At 40.2% G+C, this 26,720-nt stretch overlaps 1 protein-coding gene across 1 annotated transcript in view; it reads left to right on the top strand.

The window, feature by feature from the left end:
• NIPAL2 (NIPA like domain containing 2) overlaps positions 1–26,335 on the top strand; it is a 46,954-nt gene extending 20,619 nt beyond the window's left edge. Inside the window, exons 3-11 of the mRNA XM_050315224.1 lie at positions 517–688; positions 9,551–9,610; positions 11,620–11,741; positions 16,116–16,212; positions 19,967–20,102; positions 22,502–22,590; positions 24,382–24,445; positions 25,764–25,858; positions 26,170–26,335. Coding sequence (XP_050171181.1) covers positions 517–688; positions 9,551–9,610; positions 11,620–11,741; positions 16,116–16,212; positions 19,967–20,102; positions 22,502–22,590; positions 24,382–24,445; positions 25,764–25,858; positions 26,170–26,264 — 930 coding nt within the window. The 3' untranslated portion in view covers positions 26,265–26,335. The remainder of the gene's footprint in view (positions 1–516; positions 689–9,550; positions 9,611–11,619; positions 11,742–16,115; positions 16,213–19,966; positions 20,103–22,501; positions 22,591–24,381; positions 24,446–25,763; positions 25,859–26,169) is intronic.
• Positions 26,336–26,720: the final 385 nt, after the last annotated feature.

The following is a 26,720-nucleotide window of genomic DNA, read 5'->3' on the forward strand; positions in this document are numbered from 1 at the left end:
AATTTAGAGTCCTCCCTACAGAAGATATGATTAAGTGCTGCCTTTTTCATTTTGAAGTTATATTCTGGCAAGGATATGTTTCATGGGCAGGAATACCACGTTGCCTGTTTCCCTTCTTCCACTTTGTTGCGGCAGTTTGGAGTCTGCCCCATCTCCTGCCTTTGAGTGCTTCCAGATTCAGAGCACAACTGCTGGGCTTCTGCCTTGAGACCAGAACAGATGCATGCAGGGATAGCTCAGAAGCATTAGTTAGTATTCACTTAGTATTTTTCAGGTTTATTCAGAGGCCTAATTTTTCAGCCATTTCCACCGTGGCTCAGGAAGCACACATCTGAAGTGGCACTGAGTTAACATAAAGCTGTGCAATAACAAGCTGAAAGCCACGCTTAAAAAGAAACCTTGACGCACCTGGAGTTTGAAGTTGACAGCCCCCTTAATTATTCCACTTTTTTTCAGACATAAGAACACAATGGAAGTCTTTCTACTCATGCCTGCTCCTAATAATTAATTTTCTAGAAATGCGCTCATCTCCGACTGGCTTGCCAAATTGAGCTGAAGCCCTACTACATGAGCAAGCTGTGGTGGTGTGGGATTATCCTCCTGGGGCTTGGAGAGGTGGGCAATTTCGCAGCCTACGGATTTGCCCCCATTGCTGTTGTCGCTCCACTGGGATGTGTATCTGTCATAGGTGAGATTTTTGCCATTTTTTGCTTGGGTACATGCTTTAATCAAACGCTTGCTTGTGACTAGGATTAAAACCGCAGAAACTGCAGCAGGAACACAAGAGGAAAATGTTAATGTTGTGGTTTGAAAAGAAATTACTCATATAATTACATGAGCTGACAGTTTAACAAAAACTGTCTACTTAACTCAGACGCTTTTCTAATATATTTCTTTTTCCACGGTTTTTTTCTTTGGTGTCACTCTGTGCTCTGCTAGTTCCTGCCAGTTGGCCACCCAGTGCTGAACCAGTGTCGCTAGCCCTGCAAGGACCCAAAGAGGGGGGCTGGCATCCTGCTGACTGCACAGAGCTGTGGTCTGATCCTGAGTACCTACATGTTTTCTGTGTTACCATCACACCAAGCAGTTTCTGCTGCCTGTCCCCTGCCCATCCCCGTGATTCATGTTAACACGGGCAAACTTGCTTGACTTTCTGCATTGTGTGACAAAAAGGGCCTACAAATTTAGTATATTTATGGACATTATTAAACCTGTGCATTTGTTCCTTCATGTACAGATTAACTGGACTTCAGCAGAAGTGATATGATCTTACTTTTTCCTTAATTTGTTTTTTTTTGGTAATTAAAGTATTGAGACAAGTGTGATGTTTCTTTGATAAATTACATACATTTTAAAATATGTTATCACGTTGTGCTAATGCAAAGCAGAGTGGACAGGGTGATATTGTACAGAGGCTGTGAAAACAGGAATTCGGGGTGCAGCTGCATCCCTTAACTCAGTCACTTCACATCCACAGGTGAAACATCCAGGGCAGAGATATCTCAAGATATGCATATCCTGGAGCTCATTTACTTGCTCTTGGCAGGCAATAACACTTCATGGTCTGTGTCTAGCTACCAGTTTCATGCTCAGAAGTGACATTGCAGTGAGTGATTCTGCATGGGAAGGTAGAAAAGATGAATTATCTTCCCAGTGGACTGCCTGGCTGTAGTGGAAGGAGGCAGCTAACCATATGTGGGTGCAATTTAGTGCAGAAAGGAAACTGCAGGCAATTTACTGTAACCTTTAATGTTAAACTATTGCAGAATTTCAGAGAGTGAGATGTAAAGCCATGTTAGTGGTAGGAAAGATTTCTCAAAGAAAGGAATGCAATATTACCTGAGATGGAAATGTAAATTAATATAACATATTTCAGGGTGATTCTGGTGGCAATAGTTGTATCTTTAACAATTGCAGACCTTTCCACATCTCTGAACCTAAAGGGATATTGACCAATCTAATTTGTTGCCCAAACTGAATAAAATGCAAATATAGAAAACGAGAAAGAAGAAGTGAAAAGCAGTGAGAAGGGGGAAGATCCCATTGATTATTAAACTGCTACAAAGAAGAGATCACATTTAGGGTTGATTTTTATCTGAGCAGATCCCTTCTTTATTTTTGCAAAATGTGAAGGAATGTTGCATCTGATGATTCTCCATTTCCTCTTACTTATTAAAAATAGCAAGAAATCATTTTCCTAATGGTTATGTTTTAACAAAATTCTCATCCACTTTTTTTTTTTTCTGACCCAAAATGCTTATCCAAGAAGGCTCCAAAAACCACTTTAATAGCTTATATTCCATTCCTATATATCAGCTGACAGTATCCATTTCATAGCCCAAACAATAGACATACCTGAAATTTTATTTAGTCTAGCAAACGTTTCCTTAAAGAAGGGAAAATTAAAATTATGTAAACAGCCAATTATAGTGGTAACTTCCAAGTAACTCTTTCTACTACTTTCCTGTCTTCTGAAATTAAAGCCAGAGAACATCCTCTTAATTTTAGAAGAGTTCATCATGTAGGCCAATGACAAACTGAACAAGACACATGTGCATCATCTGCTAACAACTGGGGAAAGGATACTGTAGACAACAGGTCTTACAATTTAAAAGATAAAAAATACTTTTCTTAGTAAGTTTTGACCTGTTTTAGATGGTGGAGGGTGGACTTCGCAGAGTCTGGCAGTTGTTTTGAGGTATTGTTGAATTTGTGTCTTTCATAAGTTAATTTTTAAAATTTATATCTGAACCCTAAGTCTGACCTTCTGAGATGCAATTTTCCCCAAATTCGGTGTCAACACATCCCATATGGTAAGAGCTGACTCTTACTGACATCGGGAATGCCGTACATATGGTTACTGAGGAGAAATGTGCTTTGCACAATGTCCAGTCATCTAGGGGGTTTTCTGCAGATCTCCGTCGCTCTGGGCCTGCATGGAAAGTTGCCTTTGCTTGGAAACCAGGGTTTTGGAGGAGGATAAGGCAGACTGGAGTATCTGCCCAGAATGGATTTGAGCTGTACCCATCATATATCTCCAGACTTCTGAGATGGGAAGCATCTTAAAATAGATGGAGCCAACATCTATTATGCTCTGCTACCACATTTAACTGCATCCAACTGCATTTTGCACTTAACCCGGTATCAATTAAATAGTGAAAAGTTTATGCCTCATTCTATTGAACTGGATGCTTCCAATGACTGGTTTTAAAAAGAATCCAGCTCCACAGACCATGAACTGGCATGGCACCAATAGATTTTAATTTTTTTCCTTAGAATTAAGCTAGAAAGGCTATATTTTTCTTCTTACACAGTGGAAGTATTTCTCTGTGTGGTTGCAATGATGCAAGCTCTACATCTGTTCAGGGTTTTAAATAGTTTGAGAAGACAGCAGTTGTTTTCTTCAAGAGAAGAAATTAGTAAATTTTAATTTAAAAGTGGAGGAGTAATACATGTTTGATGTGATCATTAAGAAACTTTCTATACTTAAAAAATAAAAATCATATTTTACATGTAGCTCGGGTAATTTTAGGTGGCAGTGGTTTTTAGCTCATCATCTTGCTTTTGCCTGCAGAAATAGCTTGGAGGTGGAGGGATGGGGGTGGTAGAGGCCAGTGGCATTTGAGATAATTTCTTTTTCAGTTTTCATCATGCTGTAGAGAGTTTCTTTACACTTGACTCACTAAGACTGACATTGCTGAGATCCCTTCGCATTTTTTATGTGCTCCTTGTAAATAGCTGTGGGGCAAGAAATTGCTTTAGGGTTTGAATATTGATATCACAGACGGTACTTCGGAAAGATCCTCAGACATTCTTGTAAAAGTGGATTTCTCCCACTCCCTATAATATAATATAATATCTCTGTGTCCCAAGAACTTGGAATTTTGAGCACTCTGTTGCTAATGATATCTGGGAAATGTTCACCAAACTATCCTTTAAAATACCTTTTTTGTGCTCATCTAGAAGATGCAACAAAAGAATTTTCAGAGTTTTTCCTTTTCTCTGCAGTGTCCTATAATCCATGTTCCAGAATTAAGCTTACCTTAGTAGTCTCTCTTTTGAGTAATTCCTCTGATATTTTCAATGTTTGTGTTCTTTTTTTAATCAGATGACATCTTGAAATGTAACTGGCAGCAACTGCATCTTCATAACTTGAGCACTGCTCAACAGATTTAGGGCAAACTCAACTGGGTCAACTTAAAACTGCTTGATTAGACAGAAGCAGACCCTTAAGTGGTCATAAAACAGAGTAAATGCTTGGTCTCAAAGTGAAACGCTGTTGTACAAACTGGGAGAGGTGCAATAGTTTTTGAATCATGGCTAGTACTTCTCCTTTGGTATTTCATCCAGACCACCGGTGAAATGGGGACAAAATATTCTGCTGAATGGGTAGTTTTAAATGCCTTTACCTGACTGAATCAGTTACACTTCATAAAATGAGATTTGAGGAAAATATTAAATTTGGTATGGGGTTATTTTAAATATTAGAGAAGACAGAAGCAGTACAGGCAGTCTATGCATTTATGAGAAGAACACTAATGTTTTTTAATTCGTACAGAAAGCTCATCTAGGAATTAAAAAGAGGAAAAGGAGGTACATACTAATATTTGAAGCTATGATCAGTTGTGAAAGAAAGGATTTAGTGTAAGACTTGACAATAAAAAAAAGAGGTTAAAAGGTCATATTCATAAATAGCCATAGTGTCAGGAAAACAGCTTGATACTGAAATATACCTTTTTTTTTTTAAATAGTTTTGGGTAGGAGAAATAAATGATGGACACTCATTTGAGTTTTTAAGCTGGATTGGACAAATACAGAAAATATGCACTATGAATCAGTGTGTATTTTCTACCTCTATCTTCTCCTGCTGCATATTATTCCTTTCTCAAAGAAGCAAACAAGAAACAATCCTAACTGCAGCTTTCATGTCTAGGATGTAGAGGAGTTATTTTGTGAGCTGGATTCTCACCATTCATTGTCTTCTCGTTGCAGAACCAACACATCACACTGCTCCTTATTTCTATTTGTGCTGGAGAAAACGTGCATATGGAGATAATTGTAAACGATCACTCTCCTAAGAGCATGAGCAGCTGACTGAGCCGTGTGTAGCACCATGAAAGCCTTCCCTCAAGGCACTTAATTGCACAACCTGAAGATACTCAATTGTTTTAATCCTTTTTTCAATTTAAATTGGAATTCATATGCTGCAGTGAATATATGTTTATTCAGTAATGTGAATATATAATCATTCAATATAAAGTGAATATATATACATTCAATAATGAATGTAAAACATCTTAGTTTATGCTGATGTATGAAAAGATGTTGTTTCAACATAAAAATTAAACTCCTGAACAAATTCTTTTTTTTTCCCATTTCCCACCCAATGGTTTTTATTTATCATTATTTTGATATGGTGTCAAGTCATATTTTCCCTTTGAGTTTCATGAGCATTCAGAAAGGCTTTGTCATATAGATACAAGCATTTTACAGGACATATTTACTTCTCAAATTATGGATATTACTATAAGCATGCAGTCGAGGCATGAAACATACTCAAGGATTACATTAGGATGTGTTGGTTCTGTAATGTTTAATCCTTAAAAGATCATCTCACAGATTTTCTGCCCTTCTCTTGATCTAGCAGGCTACCACTCTCAGGGGGAATGGGAGTTGGATCTGTGACTGCTTTTGAAAGTTTTACCTTAAGAATAAGTTAAAAAGCCAAAAATAGTTCTGGTTCACCCCAAAGTATACAAGTCTTCTCAGATGAGCAGGAATGTAGTCTTTGCTCTGATGATTTAAAGGCTGACAATGCAAGATTGGAATTGTGCATGTGTTGTATTCCCCAAACCAATGGTTCAAAACTAGCAAGGCTTCAGAACAATGATAAATTGCTTGTTTTGTTGCCGAGCTGTTGCCAGCTTACTCTTTGACACAGTTTTTGTCTGCATTTCTGTATTGTTAAATTCTATTGCTGACTAATTAAAAAAACGCAAACCAACAGAGACTATTTTTCACTTTGACATGGATCTCAGTCTCTAACTGTCTATAGGTTTGGGTGTTTTTTTTAAAAAAAGGCAAACAAAAAACCATTTGCAAAGACATATTAATACTTCCCGGCACAGCAATTGCCCAAGTTCCTCAGTCTATTCACTCATAGAGTTGAACATAATGTTCAATAATTTATTTCCCACATCACTGTAATGGTGGAGGAGGAGAACGAGGCACACAGTTTCTGTGACAGAGGGAGAACAAGAGGACCCTGGCATGGGAAAGGGAAAATTGGGGCTGAGTGGTAGGAAGTTAGACTCATGCTGTGATTATAGGGTGAAATCAAGGTGAAGGGCAAGTGGGCTAGGAGGAAAGTGTGAGGGAATAACATCACTGGTACTGGGTAGGAAAGGTGGGAAGATGCCAGGCACCTCACTTGTGATCTGAGGGATGATGGGAAAGAAATGGAGAGTCTGTAGAGTTTCAGCAGGGCTGCATTTAGGAACTGAGTTTGGGATACAGTAAGGGCTTAAATTCAGATATCTGGTAGCCTTAGTTGTAGCCCACTTACTCTACCGCCAAGAGTTCAAGGGTCCTAGGATAACTCAGGTTAGAAGGCATGAAAGTCCCTAACACAACATCCTGCTCACAGCAGGATCAGCTTGGAGGCCACCCAACAGAAAGGAGATGTCAGGGAGTATGTGTTGGCCATTTAACAAATTGTCTTGAATTGCCTTTTCTGAAGAGTTAATGTCTTAATCAACTGAATATACTTGAGGCTGAGTGGGAGCTCAAGGGAGTTAAGGAAGAGAAGCAGAACAACTGGGAGGGCTGTGCATTTCTCACTGGGCTCCTGGGATACGTTTTGGTGTTTGCCATTTATCTTGCCAGCCAAGGAAAGCTGCAAAGCCATCAGAAGTGAAAAACAGAAAACACCAGCTTGCGTTCCTGCAACTCACAGGCTCCCTCCGTATCCCTCCTCCTGGCCCACCTGGTTTCTTTGCTTTAACTTGATCCATCCCTACCTCAAAAATTGAAGAATATGAAAGGCTATCCAAAAGCCAAACTTGGGAGCTTAAAACCAAGAAAATTAAGAAAATGAAAATAAATTAACACATTATGTTAGTCAGTGTGCTCTCTTGGCTCTACTACCATAACTTGCTTAAAATTCAGCCCTGAAGGTAACAGCCAGAGTTTGCCAGGCTTCTGATCAGTCATGTACGTCTTCTAGCATCTCATCAGGTCTGTGTAACCATTCTCTGCTTCTTCTCTTAGATTTAGCCCCTTTGCTTTTCTTCTTCACTGGAATGCATATGGAGCATTGGCAGTTCAGCCACAGGGACAGTTGTCTTTTGTGCTCAGAGTATCTCCCAGGTCTTACTCTCCTCACCTTGGTGTTTCACCTCCTCTGCTACTTCAGTTTTTCCTCCAATCACAGATGGCCTAATATATGTTCTTCAAACCTCTGCTATTTTTAGATTCCTCTACATATTACTCTACATCATAAAGAGCATTAATTATACATACATTCTGTTAAGCTCATGTTCATTGGTGCATTACCAGCTATCTCTGGAGAAAGAGCTGGCTGCATTTGAATACATTATTAAAGCGGATGACAGGCTGAGTGACAGGCTTCATTATCTGGCTCCATTCCTGTGTGTCCTTGTGCCCACTGCCAGCCTCAGAGGTTGTGATCCCCCCAAGCTGCCATTTGTCATCTCCAGAATATTGAGCTCTGAAAATCTGGGCATAACTCATCTCACCCCAGATTGGATGCCAACAGTGAAATTGAACCCTAGATTGCATTTGCTAGATCTCTGCTGGATGCAGAGAGTACAGACAAAGGAATACTCAAAAAAACAAAATCACTGAAATTTCAGTGATTTAAGCAACAGGTCTTTGCTGTGACACTGACTGCCTGGGTGGTTGGGCTGAGGTGAGATTTGGGAGAGCTATGAGAGCAGGGAGACAGAGCGGTAATTAATTCCTGCACTGTCTTGGATGACGCTACTTCTTTCCTGGGTTTTGTCCTCTCTTTTTTTCTAAACCTAGGTAGCTCTGCTATTACCAGCGTTGCCTGGATACCACCAATGTCTTTGCTCCAGCAAAGTTGTCACTGAAACATTGAATAAAGAAAACTGTGTGAAGCACCTTACTTTCTGTGAGGCATTTTCAGCTGAAGATTCTTTTATTGCACTTATTCATTTGTATAGATCTCCATCGCTCTTGATACAGTTTAACTTTATAACTTCCACTAGGTCTGATTTTCTACTGACTGGATAACACAGGCATGATGCTGAATTCCATTTCTCTGTTTATGTCTTGGTGTGTACCTCTCCAGATCTATATAGAGTACATCTACTACCTAATCACAGATAAAATTTTCCATCAGAACAATAGAGGTAATGATGCAAAGATAGTTGCAAAAAGACTGAAATGTTGTTTCAAGAATCAAACAATAATGTCATGTTGTGGGCAGGAACAGAGCCCTTGTAACAGCATCCCATGACTTAGGTTCAGTGTGTGCCTTCACCATTGCTCCTGGGCAGAGACTTTCTTTGAGGTTTCTAAATGAATCCAGCATTACTGATGCACCTCTCCCAAAGGACTTTCCTCCTCTCTTTTACATAGGAGCTATCCAGCCTCTTTTGCTTCTTTTTAGAGGTAGATGCTCTATTGCTGTGTGCTGGAATGGAGCCATCTCTCCTAGGTGGCCAACATTTTAAGTTCAGACTCCTCCTTTCCTCTCTAGCACATGTCCACACTGGGTTGCTTATCAGAAATGCTGCTCACCTGCCTGCTACTGCCCACCCTAAACGGGCAGGGCTAGGAGCTGGCAGAGGGCAAATGCAAGAGCTGAACAAAGGAGAGTGTTTTCCAGGAAACGGGAGATCGTTTCCAGGGCTCACTTCTGGTTTTCGCCTTCCTCAGTACAAGTCCCTCTGGAAGACCATGGGCAGTGCTCCCATAGGGTACATATGTGGGGCTTTCTACCTGTCTGTTAGCAGACACCATGACCACTCTCTTAGTTCATATTAAATGCTATGCTTTTGCAGTGGCTTTCTTCCTCTCTATTGTACTGTAGTTACTTTACTTGTAAGCCTCTAAAGAAGCAGAATTTTATTGCTCCATGATGCAATTTGCCCTGAGCAAGTCCATATAGTGAGTTGGTAGCAAAATGGGGAGTGAAACAGTAAGGCTCATCGGTGCCCACTTTTCATGATGTTTGCACATATGACTGAATCAGAGCAGTTTAAGCAGTGTCTGCTTGGGAGATGGGAAGGGTATTGCATCTTTTCAGTCATGTAAGAGCCTACTGGATATATCTGAAATATTACAAAAACTTATCATTGGTTGGTTGTAGGAATGGACTCCTGGCTGTTTATATCATGGTATGGTGCAACAACAATAGTCATGAGATATATTTAAACTTGGCCCAAGACAGCTTTTTTCTATAGCACTTGATATTATAACATATATATATATATACATATATATATAAAAGGTCTTTATATTTGTATTTATATTTATATTTATATTTATATTTGTATTCTAGGTAGTGCATTTATTTCTGTCTTTTTCCTAAAGAAGACCATGAGGACTGCTGATATATTGGGTAAGTAAGCATTTGCTAATATGGACATGTGTGCTGCCGTATGCTTAGCAAGCTGTAACTCTCACATAGCCCCCCACCTTCACACTCCCACTTACCCAAGCAAGTGTTTCAAGGCAGATACTTTCACAATTGGGAAGAAGTGATAAAAAGAGAGAGAATCATCAATGCAGGAGGATAAGACTGAATTCCCAAATCCTCTGCTCTTACAACCATAACTCATTCCTTATGTGTGCTTACTGCTCAAATTTATTTTCGTTTTCTATTTTTGCCTCTGAGGTTGTCTTTAGTATTATCTTTATGAGTACAACCCAGTTTTAATAAAAATAGGGAAGTTATTGAGTTACTCATTCAAATATAAGATTTCTTTTCTTACTGCATAGACCTTGCACAAAAATTCAAGCTCAGTTAAAAGGGATAGCTTCCATTTAGGTATTAATTTTATCACTTCGAAGAACAAATAATCATGTTGCCAAGTGTTTTGTTGGGAAATGTGGTCTTCATTATAAAAGTGTGCCAACATTTTGTCTGTGTCCAAGATTTTTTTGCATATCAAAACTGCCCACCTTGAACACAACAATAGTGAGAGACAAGCACATTTCAGGGTTTGGCTTCACACCAAGCCTTCTCAACTGGGACAGCACACCTGATGCAGGGCACCTGATATTTCTGTGCACTCCTAACATCTCTAGGCCTGATTGTCCAAACTATAGTGAGGACAGCTGTTCTCATGAATGTTTTGGAGAGATCTGTTCAGTATCATTCCAGGAATACTATATACTATTTATTTAGGTTTGGAATCCAAGTTTGCCAGCTCAGCTGCTATATTCAAAACCCCCCTTCCCTTCACTGATCATGTTTCCCTTATGGTCTTATACACTGTGTGTTACTTTAACTAGTGTTCAGCACTGATTTATTTTATTTCTGTGAGTTTGACTTTGCAAGAAGGATTTAACAATGTCCCTACATTCCATAGGAATGAGCTGTATGATGGGAAATATGGTGATGGTTTTGCAAGCACATAAATATAGAACAGTTCTGCTTTTCCAAAGGCGCTGTGTGAGATAACAGTGCCAGCAAAGCCCTCCGGATGTGCTTTGTTTTGTATTCCTGAACCTTGTATTGCACACCAATTTATAGGTTTGCCAAGAATTGTAAAGATTACTTGAAGAAAAATTGATTAGCTAATATCTTCCTTAATCCAATACAGTTTATGAGCTCAGGATCAGCTCACTTATATCTTGATACTTCAGTGAACATCTGTGTTTGTCAGCTGGATGTCCACAAGGCAGAACTTCCAGATTTTTATTAAAAGCACAATAATGCAAGTTCGACCTTGAAAAGGGGCCCTGGCAACCTAGTGGCTGAATAGTCTTTGGAAACCAACTTTTTATAAAACAGTACATAGGCCTGAAAATACAACAGGGAGTGGCCAAAATGTTGGCCTCGTGACAGCTTCACATAAGCATTGGACTGTAACATATGGATTGCATCTAATGTTTCCAGGGCAGGTTGATAGCTGGTGTGGATCTCAGTGGCCACACTGACTTTGGGAGAGTTATGTTTATTTACATATAATTAATAAATTTATAAATAATAAATACATATGGTTAATGATCTGGCTGACTGCACCAGTAAGCAATTTGTCCTTTCAGTCTAGGCTAAGCTTATATGATGTGCTTTGGACCTGTGAGAAATACAAAGGATTGATTCTGCTTTGTCATACACTTGGTTTTAGAGTTGAGAATATTTGAAAATGCTTTGTTGAGTTGGAACCCAAATTCACAAGGCTTTACTGACAACTTTTTTCACATTTCCAAAATTCTTTGAGTCTTCAATAAAGATTAGACTAGGTAAGACCACAAATGCAAGACAATCCAATTACCTAAGTACAGATGTGCTTAAACAGGACTTAAATGTTCTAGAAACTATTTCCAAATCAGCTGGAGAGCAAGGATGACCATGATTGCCAAATACTGTATTACCAAAATAATGTATCCTTTTCTTTAAAGGAGGAACACTGACAGTAACAGGAACATACTTGTTGGTGACATTCACTCCAAATGTACCTCAAGAGCTCACAGCAAGACAAGTACAGAATTACTTAGTGAGCTGGCCTTTTTTGGTATATTCAGTGAGTATCTGATTCTTACTACTCCCTAAATCAGAAAAATTGGGGTTATTGGGCCTTTAATAGCATTATGAATTAGTGGCAGAAAAACTACTCCTGGGGATAAATTGTGTGATTTTCATAAGAGAGGGAGTAAGTCCCTGGGTCATCATCCTCATGCCCTGCAGCACCAGAAGATGTCTTTTGAGCTACATGCCAGGGGAAGGTCATAGTTGTGCAGGATTAACAAGAATTGAAAGATTTTGGGGTTTGGGGATCTTGAGGGAAAACCTAAAAATTGGTACTGCTTGTATTTCCTTTGTATGTGTTCATGCCACTGTGTCTGCATGTACAGCTAAGTTACAGGGCTTTTCTGGAATGCAATGTAATTGTGCTTTTTAAAAAAGGCTATGCAGGCTCTTGGTCCTGCTTTTTCCTTTCATATCACTCTGGTTTACCCCCATGTTGTTAAGCCTGGCTGAAAGGAGCTTTGTATGGAGTTGAGATGTGAAGGGGTGGCCTGCTTTAACCTGAGTTAGAATTCAAATGCAAAAATACCATTTTGATTAAAGTATCTGTATACAAACTTCAAATGCCATATGTCTTCTTTGATGTATTTAATTAGCATCAGAAACAAGACCAGAGAGTGTAGGAGGAATTTCTGTCTCTCTTTTCCTCTGGAAAGCTGAAAATGTTTTGCTCCAGCTGAATGTAAAAGATGCAATACAGAAGCTTCAAAAGCAATTACTTTTTTTCCCAGTAAAGTGACTCACTTGAATTAGATTCTAAATGCCCAGGCTTTTCTCAGTAGGACACTCAGTTAGAAAGCCACTGAGTAGACAGTTTTAGGACCTTAATCTTTTAGCCAAACTGCAGACTTTACATACATCTGACTATCCATGAGACTATGAATTAAGCTCAAATTACATGCTACTGTAAAAAGAAAGTTGATCCTCTCTTTCACTTTGTTGAGCATTTTAAACTCTCTTTGCATTTTTTGGTCATTTTAAGAGATCCTGAAAGATGGTGATACAGTTCAATAGAAGAAATAATGTTCATGTCGTATAAACCACAGCATGCACTTTCAATCAGGCAGTAGAGAGGCTTTTGAAGGCAGTGCCCAAGAGTTTTGGGGTACTCAGTAAGGATAGCTTCAGCTTCCACAAGAGCTTCAGCAATCTGCAATCAGTAGAGTGAGAGGGACTTCTTTAGGAGAGGGTTCAGAAGAGAGATCTCAGTGCTCACTGGAGGACCCTCTCTCTTTCCTTCTGAATATCCCCCTCTACAAGGCAGTTTTACCTTTAGATGATAAAGTAGCCTGGCATTTTAGGCACTGATTTTAAATTGTTGATTCACCCATTTGTATAGAAATGGTGGAGAGATAAAATTGTCCATCCACACCCAGTGACATGAGAAATTTCTGGGTGATGTGCAATTCACGTTTTGATGAAACCAGCAGGTTGCTGGAAAAGGGCTTTTCCCCATCAGAGGACTTTTTGACTCTGTTTTAGAAAAGTTTGTAAGAACACAGCTGAATGCCTAGGAAGACTGTGCTGTGTTATTCTTAGAAGACATTATGAGGTAGTGGTAGGTAACCCCTGGACTTTCTTTGCCGCCTTCTCTCTTTTCCCTGCCTCAGCCAGCATCTAATTCTACATGTACAGCATGGGTTGTAAGGAGGGATGGAGTAAGTACACAGCAAATCTTGTTGACTCAACAATATATCAAGCTTTATTTGTTCCTTCTGCTCCCTGGATTCATCTGTGTTGGGCTTCTTTTCTCCAAAGAAAAGGGAGGGAGAAGTGAAAGGCTCCACAAGAGACTGTGAGATACCGGACTGATTATCCTGGTATGCTGCTGGAAAATCAACCAAACCATGTTGAACACATTCTCTTTGGGCAGGGAGCTAGCTGTTCATAATTGTTTGTAGAACGCCTAGCACAGGTTGGCTGTTGAGTTATAAAAAAGTGCAGCAGAAGTTGCAGAGCTTCCAGTATAAATATATAGTGAGGAGACAGTTCAGAAGTATAACACAGTCCAACAGGCTTTCTAAAAGTAACCCCAAAGTGTTGTCTGCTGAGAAATACAAAGCCCCAATGGTACAAAATGTTCTCTGTGGGTGGTAAACCATCCCCACGTGGCACTCCCCACTGGTATATTGTGCAGAAATATCCTCTAATTCTCTCAAGACAACTTTGAGTCACCTTCTGAAACTTTGCAGTAGCATAATCATGTCTGAGCAAGAGTGACTAACCTAGCTTGCTTTTTTTTCTCTTTTGCTTATGTGCGCTTTGAGTCGCTACAGATAACATAAATTATAGAGGAAGCTCTTAGGTTTCCCTAAACAGAAGCATGGTAACTACTGGGTTGTTAATATTTAATGTCTGCAAAATCAGGTTCAAAGCATTTCTGCTTTTCTTTCAAAGTGCTTAGAAGACCTTCCTGGTTCATTGGTCTTTAGGTTGCTGTATATACCAGAAAACCACTTGAGGCAGGCAGTGTGGTATTTTGTTCTGATGCCTTCTGATAATGCTAAAAAAGGTAAAAACCATCATGATTATAAAAATATATTGATGAGATGAGGGCTTGAGGAGACTTCTGTAAAGTTTAGTTACAGTAGCCAAGATCACTGTAAACAGGTCACATTCCTTCAATTCATCTAAACAGAATATGTGAAGCTTATACCATCTATGCACTTCCCATTCCTGGAGTTCATATTTAACACTGCTTAAGCTATGAGAGCAAGCACTGTTTTGGGTAGTTCTCAGGAGACAGTCATAGGCAGCAGCTGAGGCACCCCAGGAGGGCTCCTGTCTGTGTGAGGTCCTGTTAGGAGCCATGCACTCTGCTTGCAGTGTGGCTTAATTGTCTCTAATTAACCCTTTGTCTTGTGATTAAAGGTGACCTGTTGGTGTTTCACCAAGTGCCAAAGAATCATGGAAGAATAGTTTGGCTGCTGGGCAGCACTAGCTGACAACTAATGTCTGAATTTCATGCACAGTATTTTAGACTTGGCAGAGCTGAATAAACTTAAATAGCAGCCCTGAAAAGCAAACATTTTTCTCTCTAGGTTTGACCACAGGACTGCCATCTCTGTCCCTATACCACTTCTGCTCTTGGGGCTTCCTCAGGAGGCAGAAGCAGCCATGAACTGCTTATTTAGCACATCTTTCTTCTGTTCTATTATCGATTTTTCACTGTCAAAATAGCAATTGAAGCCATTTGGAGGCTGTTGTAACTGCAGCCTGATGATGTGGTATTCTGTGCTGGCCCTAAGATGTGTTTGCCAGTGGCATGAAGAGCAAATCTGCTTACCTTTACTTCTCCTCTCAAGTTCCCTCAAAGCCCTATCACAGTTTTCCAAAGGGAGGCCAAGATGAACTCACCTGTCTGCAGATCTTAACATGTTGCACTGTTGAATAAAGCTGAGGATGCAGGCCAATTTACTTACTGTGGGACTGAGACTTCTCTTTCTTCGTGCTGTCTCAAAGGCTACCAGGCTTCTGAGCACCTCTCAGTGCGAAAGTCCATCACCCCTGTTTTCATAAGTCTTCTGGGCCTCACAGAAGCTTTATGGCTCTTGCACTTGATGCTTTCTTTAGACATAGAGGGGGAGAATACCCACACTTTTGAGATGGCAAAAGGCAAGAGTTACTGAGGGAATATGCAGAGACTCATTAACAGCAAGTCAGTAAATTTAACTGTCTGTCATTTAGCTGTCACATGTTATTGAAGGAGCAAAACCAGACCGTGCATGGTGTAGGTAAAGCTGCTTCAGCAGATGCTGCTGCAGCTGCAGTGTAGTCTGTTAGTGTGCCACTGAGCTTTGCCAGGTAAGCTGCTGTCATGTACCTTTGATTTGAGAACTACTGTATGATAAAGAAATGCTTTCCTCCATTTGATGTATGGCAGAAAATTTGAACAAAATTTTGAGGAGAGTTTTAGTAGGAATGGTGAGAGGGGCAAAAAGGGTAGGATAAATGAGGTTGCACATGGCAAAGAGTGACACTGAGAATATCATAGCTAAAAGTAGAGGCTGCTCTATCTTTAGCTAAGTGCTTTACTCCATAGGAATTATAAACAGAGTTTCCGTAAGAATTATTACAATAAATATGGGTACCTTTGCTGTCACATTAAAAAAGTCTTCTCAACATTAGTAGTGATAAAATATAGATAGAAGTGCAAAAAGAAAAAACTAAAGAAATAAGAAATGCTCAGTTTAAATTTTGCTATAATACTAAAGATAAATGACAACAATTGTTTGATAGCTCAGTCAACTGGCAATAAAGTTATTTTTTAGCAGAAGGTGCAATGAAAATTGATGTGACATCTCAGAGTTTGAATGAAGCCTTTATTACATAGTTTCACAGCTCTAACTTTCTTCTTTTTTATTTTCAGATCTTAGAAATTTTAATATTCTGCATTCTCCTCTATTTTTACAAAAGAAAGGCTGTGAAACACATCGTGGTTTTGTTAATGATGGTAGCACTACTGGGTAAGAACATATTACTCACTTTAATGTTCCTGTCTGTTACTTGATAATTCCTTTTCCCTCAGTCTCTCAGCTAGTTTAGATTAGGGCCATTTCAAAGCAGTGTGTTGAAGGAGAAACATTTGAAACATTTCACATGATTTTCACTGGAGTCTCTTTTTGGAGAGAAAACTGATTATGAAACATAGTTTCTATACTTATTGCTGGGAGTATTTCTCTTTGCAGATACCCTGAAATTACTGTTCTGTGTGGAATGGTATTCTGAAGCTTTTTTTTTTTTAGATAACACTTTAGGTTTAGATCCTGGAAAAGTGGACTGTTTTAAAATTTGTTTTGGAGAGCAGGCTGTGAAAATCAGCTCTTTAAAACAGATCAGCTTAAGACCTTGTAAACACTCCTTAAACAAATGCAGTGATATGCTGTGACTGTACAACAACTTTCCTTTGAATTATCAGTGACTGTTATCTGTGTTGCATATGCAACATTTAATATTTTACCACCTTTCCAGAAGCATAACAAGAACTCAGTGGGCCACAGAAGTTTGTCTTGTGGTTACTGTCACCACAATCAATAACCAGAGAAATAGGGAGGTCACTTGATCGGGTAGCTTTCAATAAAGTTAAGCTTGAATCAGTTTTGAGAAATGTCAGGAGGTTATCTCTGAAGCTCCACTGCTTCTATTAAGAATTTTCACCACCCCATTTGGCAAATTGTCCGGTCCTTATCTCCTCACTTTTCCATGAAACCCTCATGGGACACCACTCCTAAGCACTCCTAATGAGTTGCATAGCTTGTTGCATAGCTGGAAGCCTGAAGATCTCCAGGTGGGCTCCTACACCTCCCTGCCACAGTTCTGGTCAGGCCCACCGTGAGGGCTGCCCCCAGCAAGGTCAAAACACACACAGCTCCAGGAGACCTGGGTGCTTCATCTGTGTAGCCCTGCATGCTTACTTTGCTTTGGAGCTTGACAGCCCTGATGCTGCCAGTGTGAAAGGGACACGTGGAGGTGTTGAACAGCAGCAGGGCTGCAAACCTGTGCCCTGGCAGGCACCATCTGCAGCTTGGCAGTCAGGCTGCAAACAATCAAAAATACAATTTCAGCTGGTGGCTGCTGAGGTCTTGGTGAGCATATGCAGCTTGAGGAAAAATGTGTCATTACTTCTGCTCTATTAAAAAAGACACAAACAAACAAATCCTGGTTTATGGGAACTTCTGAAGTACTGACATTTCCCTTGAAGATGAAATACAGGATTTCATCTAATTCTGTTCCTACAGCTGTGGTGGTGCCTGGCAGTCCCCACAAAGTTCTACTGAGCAGAGGGAGGGGTTGAGAAATTGCCCACTAACTTTGCTCCCAGTGTCTGACATGTGACTCTTTGAAGGCCCTGCCTGCTGGAGGAGTAGATGAGGCTTGGGGTCCTGTTGGCAGCCTGGGCAACAGGATTTCATCTTTTTCTGTTCAAACTCATTCCTGGTGGAGTGTTCATACAGATGTAAATTAAATGTAGAAAGGTTTCTTTAAAGAGAGGGCAGCCCTTGCATTTCACTGGATATGCAAGCTACTTTCATCATGAAGAAAATACAGAGGTGATCATAAAATCTGAAAACGTTTTGCTTAGTACAACTGCAAATTCATTTGGTGAGAATTATCTTACCTCATGTATATACTGACAGTTATCATAAGTTTGAGGGGAAATATTTCAGATTAAAGTGGGATTTCAGAGTTTTCTGCCCTAACAGCTGGAAAGTGACATCATTTGTTACACTAGCTTTGAAGGGAGGTCGTTTCAACAGAGAAACGAAAACCATTTCCTAAGTTTTGAAACTTATTCCAGAGCTAACTTAGCAAAAAAGATCATTCCACTTTTTAAAGAAAGTGAACCAAACAACAAAACTAAACAAATGAAAACCCCTGGTTGCTTTCTTTTCTGCCTTATTAAAATTGTAAGGCATGGAAACTGCCCTTTCATCAGAAAAAAAATTCGGGAATCTGCTCTTAGGTGGACAGTTCAAACTACTAATTTTTACCTATAAGTGTTCCTTTAAAATAATAACTCCCCCATGTTAGAGTGCAAATCTCAATTTTTATCTGCATTGCTTGTTGGTGCTTGAGTATATTTTTGACTTTTTATCATACCATTTGCACCACTGCAGGCCAGCATTTGACCTCTACTCGGTGTTACAGCTGTGTTTGTTAAACCACTTCACCTGTTTCTATTACAGAGAAAGAAGTGAAGTACTTGGTGGAAAGGTTGTTATGAAAACAATGAATTTCATGGTGGTGAACAGGATCATCACAAGATGTGCGCAACTCTTAAACTCTTCCTGAACTTTTGGACTTGCTATAAGAAAAATACTTACAGTCAAAACCACAGACCTGAATTCATTCTTCTTCCCCCACCTTTTCTCCCAACCTTGGCCTGAACTTTTTGCATAGTGCAGGTCTCCTTGCCAATCTGAATGTTGCAGTTACAGGAGGATGAATCAGACCACTGAAATCCAACACTCCTCAGCTCTGCAGCAGGGTGGAACTGGATCCCAGCTGGGGAACAGTGCTCCTGACAATTAATTACCTTTCTTCAAAGGTCATCTCTTTGCAGCCTGACTCTTCTTAAAATTTTTAGTTTCTTTTGAATTTGTTACATTTTATTTGCAGTAATCACAGCCTACTTGGGTTAGCTTCAATAAACCAATAGCCCACTCCAAAAGGAAACCTAAAGTAACTCTTAGCTAAATTACTCTCAGCTCTTTTTCTAAAAGACCCGTCTTGCAAGACTTCTGTGAACTGCTGACTTGCCTTAAAACTGTCGCCTGCTGTCTGAGATTTGTTTGTGGTGATGCAATGAGAGTGATTCAATGGATTGACAACACACTACTGAAATATTCTGTTCTATGGGCTAAGCCCTGTAAATGTTCTTAAGAGCCCCACCCCTGAAACGAAGTGCAGACCCCTGTGTTGGTTGCCTGCCCTCCATACATAACCCATGGGGAGAGATAGGAGCTTTGGGTTGTGATCCCAGAAGTCAGCTTTGACCAGCTCCAATCTCAGCAGAGAAATCCTGAGGGTGAAGAGTTATTTTAGGCTGCCAGTGTCACATGCAGGCTGCTGTTAAGAGGTGTCCTAACTGCTTTGAACAGATAACCAGACCTCTCAGACCGCTCCTGAATAATGTAACATGGGCTTCAAAATAGCAGCTGGAGCTAAATAAAGTATAGAAGTCAAGGGGGCTGTTGTACCACCTCCACCTTCTAGTCCAGTGTGCTACAAAAACTTAAAAGCAAAACATGAAGCACATATGGAGCTAAGGCCACTCTGGGTTTTGACGTAGCTTAGCAAGCATTTACAAAATTATACTCTTGGTTTTAGGTGCCCAAATCCTACCTCAGTCTTATTTTAGGTAATCAGATCTCTGGCTCTGACCTGGAACCTTGTCCTCTCTCCCTGATGCTCTGAGGTTACTGCTGTGAATCCTGCCGAGACCCGGGTTCGATTCCCAGTCAGGGCCACTCCCGGGCAGGTGTGGAGCTCGTTAGCCCTTAAAGGCAACCCACCTACGTCCTAAGGACCTCGCTGCCACCGTCCAAGCTCGCTTGGCCCCGGCAGATGAACCTTAGGATTAAAGGGTGGGCTCAGTTCCGCGCACACTGTGTCTCACCTAAAAAATCCAATGCGCAGGCTGGAAGGTGTAAAGACCTTCCCGGATCTTCACTCGTGAAGGCTGGGCCATTATCATTAATCTATCCCTTTCCCTTTCAGCATCAATAACTGTCATTGCTGTAAAGGCTGTGTCCAGTATGATAACACTTTCTGTGAAGGGGAAAATGCAGCTAACTTATTCCATTTTCTATATCATGGTTGCTTTAATGGCAAGTTCTTGCGCCTTTCAAGTCAGGTAAGTGACCTTCTACTTATCTCCTAACCTTTATACAAATCTTATCTGTGAGTTTTATTTGGTACTGATAATGATTCTAGATACAAGTTGCATTTTGAAGCAAGAAAATCCTGGCAGAGCCTTGACAGATGCATTTATTGTCCCCAGCTGATTGTATTGCTTATTTAGGCTTTATTTCTTAGTTTATAATTGATTGTTATAGATGCTACCTCCTCTCCTTATCACCTTCTACAAGGCCTTCCCAAATTTGCTTTACTAGTTTTGGCACAGGTCTTAACTTATTTAATGAAATTTATGTGTATGTAATCTTTTGGGCGTTACTTTTAGAAATCTTTATTCCTGAATAATCAAATGGCCATGTTATCCTCATTATGCATCTCTTTTCCCCAGCTTTAAGTCACCAGTCAGACTGAAGAAGGGAGTTTATCCAAACTTTCTCCCTGCCTCTGTTAAATCTGCGTGTTGCACTTTGCTGTCCTGTATGTCTATACCTTTCTAGGAAATAGTTAACTTTTGGTGTGCAGGGGACATCCAGGTTTTCCCTGCAGGCCTCTGATCTGTTACAGGATTGGTTTATGCTGCCTTTGCAGATTGCTGGGTATGGCAGCGTGGTAAAACATGTCTTGCAGCTGAACAGAGAGTTTGTATTCTTTATGCCTGTCCCTCTGCTTCAGGTGCTGATAGCATCGTTCAGTAATCTCATCTAGACTGCTCCAGTGTGAGCCTGAGTATTTACTTGCATGATTATTTTCCGGTAGAAGAGCCAACCCAGCTTTTTCATGGCAGAACATACCATTCCCATGTGGAATCAGAAAGTCCATGCATTATTATGCAGTGACTCTCCATGGCTGACTCAGGAACTCCCCTGTAACAGATTATAGAGTGATTTACATCCAGCTTGTCTTCGCTGGAAGAACAGCTCAGGGCATTTAAAATAGGAAATAAGAGCTTGGTAGATAGGAAGCTGCTGAATTAACCTCCATCTTTCCAGTTGTTCTTTATTTCTTTTGCTGTGCCAGAATTAAAACAGAAGTGCAATGTGCCCATTTCATTCCCTGGGCTCAGTGTCCCTTTCTCTCTTTCTCTTAGATACATTTTCTAATGGGGACAGTACCGTCAGTCTAAATTTTTCATTTTATTTGTTTCCTCTCTTATTTTATTTGACTGTCATGTGTTAGCTCAGAACAGCCTGTGCTGGAACAATCTCCTGGATGCAATGCTGTGCCTTGGTATCACTGTTTTAGTCCCTGTGACCAAGTTTGTTGCAAATGGGAGAAAATAATGAGGTGTTTTCAATGACTTCGAAATCTTGACTATCCTGTGGATATGTAGGATTTCTTTATTTTTAAAGCACCATGGAGACTGTTCAACAGTTGCTAAAATAACCATGCTATTGCTTTAATGACTAAAACAGATCCAAGCTTGGATTTTTACTGTGCACATATATTGTGCCAGTGAAACATTCAAGTGTGATTCTTTTTATGGGTTAGAATATACTCTGAAGGCTCCTGATTTTTCTCTTTTGGTCTGAAATGCACCATTCACATAACAGAGTATCTGCTGGTGCATCCACAAGTTCACACTCATGGTTCGTCACTCTGTGGGTAAATGTTGATAACTGTTGTCTCTGTGAAAGTGAGTTAATTGCTTTGCCTTTTCAATCTGCTGATGAAGACTGCACAGTCTACTCCATGGCCAGTTTCTTGACCCTGCAGATTTGTGTGCAGTGTATGCTCCTGTGGTCCTGCACACTCCTGCTCGTGAATCTGGTGAGGATTCATGTTGCCTTTCTGAAGAGCACAGCAGACAGTTTCCAACCCAAGGAGCACAGGCTTGGAGCTGTCTTCCTGGACTTTCCCGGCAGGACAAAATGTTTCTGGGGTGTGATTGCAAGGATAAACATACAAATAGGTGTTTCAGCCAAGCTGGATTGAGCAGTAGCAGCAACGTGGACTTCAGCAAAGTGAAATAGTTCCTATAAGGACTCACATGTTCATGTTTGTGGTGTAAATATACCCTTACACAACCTGTTTAAATTAGAGCAACTTGTCCCTGGCTGCTTGCAGGCAGCACTGCTTCCAAGAACCGATGCAGACCATAAGAAATAATACCCTAGCATTCCTGCCTTATCTGTGGCAGACACAATTTTTCCAAAAATGCTTCAAAAATATGTCCATTGACAGCATGTGGCCAGAAGGATCCACGCCAACTCTCCTGTGTCTTGTTTGAACTCTGCAGAGTCAAAACCAGAAAGTAAATTCAATACACGTATGCTAGTTAGGGCTATTGTGGTAAGAAATGGTCACACTTATTGTTAAACTGACATAAAGTGGCTTAACCTGACTTAAAGTACAAGGAACCTCCTGTAGGCATGAGGTGCAATAATGCTTGTCTTGCAGGTTCTTGAATCAAGCAATCCATCTGTATGAAGCAACAGCAGTTGTACCCATTAATTTTGTGTTCTTCACCACCAGTGCCATCATTTCAGGTTTGTTTCCAGCCTTCTACCTCTACAGAATGACATTCTAAACATCAGGTTTTCAAGAATTACTACCTGTGAACAGGAACCCAAACCAACCATACTTTTTCTCTTCACAAAAAGAAGTTTTTCCTAAGTCACAGGTGTTAAAGTTCTGAAAAATAAACAAGTTCACAACTTTCGAAGCAAAATAAATGGCAGGGATGTTGGAACTAAATTATCTTTAAGGTCCCTTCCAACATAAACGTATTTTCTATGAAAAATAATCAAATTCTAGCTCTTCCAGAATAGATATGTGTGATTTACTGTGTCTTACTGGCTTACTAGAAGTACCTGCATTTATCCTAGCCTCATCTTGACATCCCGTAAATGCATTTACCATGTGCACACCAGCCTCTCTGTATACGAACTGGTAGAGTAATTTTAATGGCCTGGCAAACTACTCAAATGACAACCAGCTGTGTTTCATAGTAGTTAGCGTATATTCTGTTTCAGAAGGTGGAATTCTGGGTTAAGTGAAGGAAATAAAATTACTCCAAAGACTTTTTAAGCATTTAACATTTTATTCTGGGTGAGAACTTTGAACTCAGCATTGTTAAAGAGGGACTGCAAATCTTGGAAATGGTGCACAGCATCAGAACATGAGCAGGGAGGACGACTAAGATGCTGTATCAGCAACGAGCCAAAATGATCATGTTGTTAGAACATTTATGACTCATTTTAACACGCACTGGGGGCTTTCCTGTCATTGCTGTGCAGAGTTTCTCATGCAGAGCTGCCATTAATGAGAAGGGGAGTTAGCTTCATGCACAGATTGCCTCAGCACCTGTGTTAGAAGAGACCTACACTTTGTGACTGAGAGGAGACTTGTGCCGAAAAGGGGTTGCATTCCTATGACCATATGGGGAGTTTGGCCTGGTGCCTCCTTAAGGGATCAAGTACCTATTCAGGAATGGCTTAATAGCTTTGAGACTGGATACACATGTATTTGCACCAGGTTAGTTAAACCAGTGTAGGGCTTAGAAGAACAACCTCTGCCGAATCTTGCGGGGATGCTCATAGAAGGTACCTTGTCTCATGCCACTCCCATCCCCAGTTACAGCCTTTGAAGACACAGTCACTCTTCAGCTGCACTGGTTCACACTGGCGTTTCTAAGCAGAGCTATGCTCATCAGTGGTTCAAAGCTAATATAGTTGGCTGCTAATCGGGGCAGCTGAGATCCAGATACACATCTGGTTCTGTCACCTCCACTACAGAGGTGCTAATTCCTGGAAGAGGGGTGACCAGAAAGAGCTAGTGATCCCTGCAGCCAGAAAGATTTGGCGAACTTGGCTGCTGGAGCCCTTAACTTGGTATAAACATCAGGGACACAGTTAGTTATTGAAAATCTGTTCCCAATTGGAGTTGTCCACATGGTCTGTTGGAGTAGCTTAACGAAATCCATGAAGAACCTCTTAGCTATATTGGTATGTCTCTGGTTGTGAATGAGACCTTGAGTTTGACCTGCATAAAAACTGTTGCTGACAATGCAAAAAATAAGTGCATCTGTGCAGTTACTAACCCAGCACATGTTCCAACCTGATTGACTAAATCTTCACCAATCCCATACAGTATCTTGAAAAAGCCTAGATTATAGAATATAGGCACATAAAGTGAACACATCACAATGTGCATTAATACCTTATTTGGGATTTTTTTGCTCCATTTAAGCATGACACTGCTCCTGACCCTCCCAGCTGTAATTCATATCACTTGGAAGCCAGTCAAGATCTGCAATTCTTGTTTCTGTCACATTCCAGGGGTCGTATTTTATCGGGAATTCCACAGTGCAGCTTTCCTGAGTGTGTTCATGTTTCTGTTCGGGTAAGTGTATCAGCCTAAAATCTGCACTGTTTCAGTTTGTACTGAAACAGCATTGCCTTGTGCCTTCTTTTCTCAGTAAGAAGAAACCCACCTTGTTATTAAAGTATTATGGAATAGCCATTATAGTAGGATAAAAAACCACTAAAGAAAAAGATTGATGTCTGTGCTTTGGGCGTTTGGAGCCCAGTTTTGAATCCAAATATGTAAAAATGTGAGATACTTATGAACTACTAATCTCATGATGGAATGAAAAACAGCAGCATGTGTTACTCCGGCAGGAAGGAGAAATCACTGCTCTACACCAAATATCAAGTTATAGGGGATGCTTTTACAACTGTGAGACATCTCCTTCCATTTTACCTTCCATTTGTGTGTCTGGTTGGTCTTTGCTGCTGCTAGGCATGGGCAACTATATGAGCTGCTTGCCTATGAGGGAATAATATAATAACTCTCCCCCACCTTCCTGTGTCAAGAAGACACAGTGTGCCTGCAGAAGAATCCAGAGCACGCTAAATGAATTCCTGAAGAATGGCCTAAGTGTTGTGAGAGTAGGAACCTTCTGCTGGCTCTCAGCACCATAACAACTTTAGGGACAGAAAACAGTTACTTGATAATGGGTGTGAGATGGTTAAAAGCATCTCACAGAACTGCTGGAGGTGTCTTGCCACAGTGCTGTCAAATAAATGGGGCTGATAGCTAGAGACGTCTTCATCTTCTGCAGTTGGGCTGGAGTAGGTGCACAGAACTGCTATCTTGTCTGACTGCAGATGAGGAAGAGACAAAAACTGGAGATGAGCAACCATGTATTTGGCAGATAGGAATTAGGGGTAGTGTGTCCAACATAAAGCGGATAGAAGATTTGTCCAACCACAGCAGTTTTTCATTGCTTCTGGCTTACAGCTTGCCCCTGAGACACACAGTCAAATGAGAAAAACAACAGAGATGTTGATTGTCTGCAGCTAGACTGAGTTGTTAATGAAATTGCACATGCTAGAATGCTAGCTTGGACGCTCTGTGAAGATTTGCTCAGGGATTCAAATATTGTGGTCTCACACTCACAGGCATTTGATTAGGTATATATTGCTGAAAGTGTAATTTTGGCTGTGGAGCCTTTGGAACTGATAATAAAGCTTCAGGAGGCAAAAACTATACTGAAAGAAAGCCCAAAACGAATTTATAGAGCTGCCAGGAAGAAGTGTTTCTTTATAAACTCAGCAACTTGTGTTTGGAAGTCCTTGAAAAGGAAACATGGAAAGAAATTCTCATCTCAGATGCAGTGAACTGTTTCTAATGATACTCTGCCACTGTTATTTTGCAGGTGTCTACTGTCTTTCCTTGGTGTGTTTATAATTGCAAGAAATAAAAAAGAGGAGCATTTACAAATTCCTTTTATTGACTGTGGACATATTCCTGGTACGTAGGGCTTTTTTTCTGTCTCTGTTTAAATGAGGTATCAGATAATGGGATGACCTAGGAGAATTGAGTCACAAATGTTCTCTAGTCATATTTAATAAATATACTGTTCTCCTAATTTCTATTCCTGTTCCCAACAGATTTTTCGAAGAATTTTTCAGAGTTTTTTCAACCTATTGTTACAACCAGTCAAATGAAAACTATGATTACTAGAGCAAAGAATGTTTAAATGATGGGTTGGTGGGGGATTTGTTTTATTAAAATTCTTTACAGAGTTCTTGTTCTTCCCTTCTCTCACAACATTTCCTTAGGACACAAATTGACAGGGAAAATACAACCAGATTCTCACAGTTCAAGCTATGGCACACTGAATAAGGAAGATGACTCGGTGAAAAGTCAAAGCTGAAAGAAGAAAGAACCTTACTTGCCAGCTAACAGGAGGAATACCACTGGAATAAGGAGCAGCAGCACTTTTTTTGTTGAACATGTTGAAGTATACATTGAACTCCTGTATGTTGATGAGTCATAGTATTATTTAATCCTAATTAATTTATCCTATGATTCTACCAAATGGGTTCTAAATATAAAGGAAGCCTTAAGAAAAACTAAATAACCATTAATGATACAGAATATTCTCCTGGTATCAGTGCCTGTTGGGGATATTTTTAGAGTCTTAATTGCCTTGAAATGCAAATAGGCACAGAACAGGATTATAAAAATTCCCCTTTGAAACTCCTCAGATCTGTGTAGATGCTTAAAGACAAAGGTGGGAAATGAGAACTTTCATAACTGGTTTCAGAGTATTCTGCTATATGTACAATGCCTTTAAAATCTGTTCTTTCATGTTCAGGAGTTAAAACTG

This window comes from Myiozetetes cayanensis, unplaced genomic scaffold (genome assembly GCF_022539395.1).
Source record: "Myiozetetes cayanensis isolate MyiCay16 unplaced genomic scaffold, myiCay2020 scf1, whole genome shotgun sequence".
Classification (NCBI taxonomy): Eukaryota; Metazoa; Chordata; class Aves; order Passeriformes; family Tyrannidae; genus Myiozetetes; species Myiozetetes cayanensis.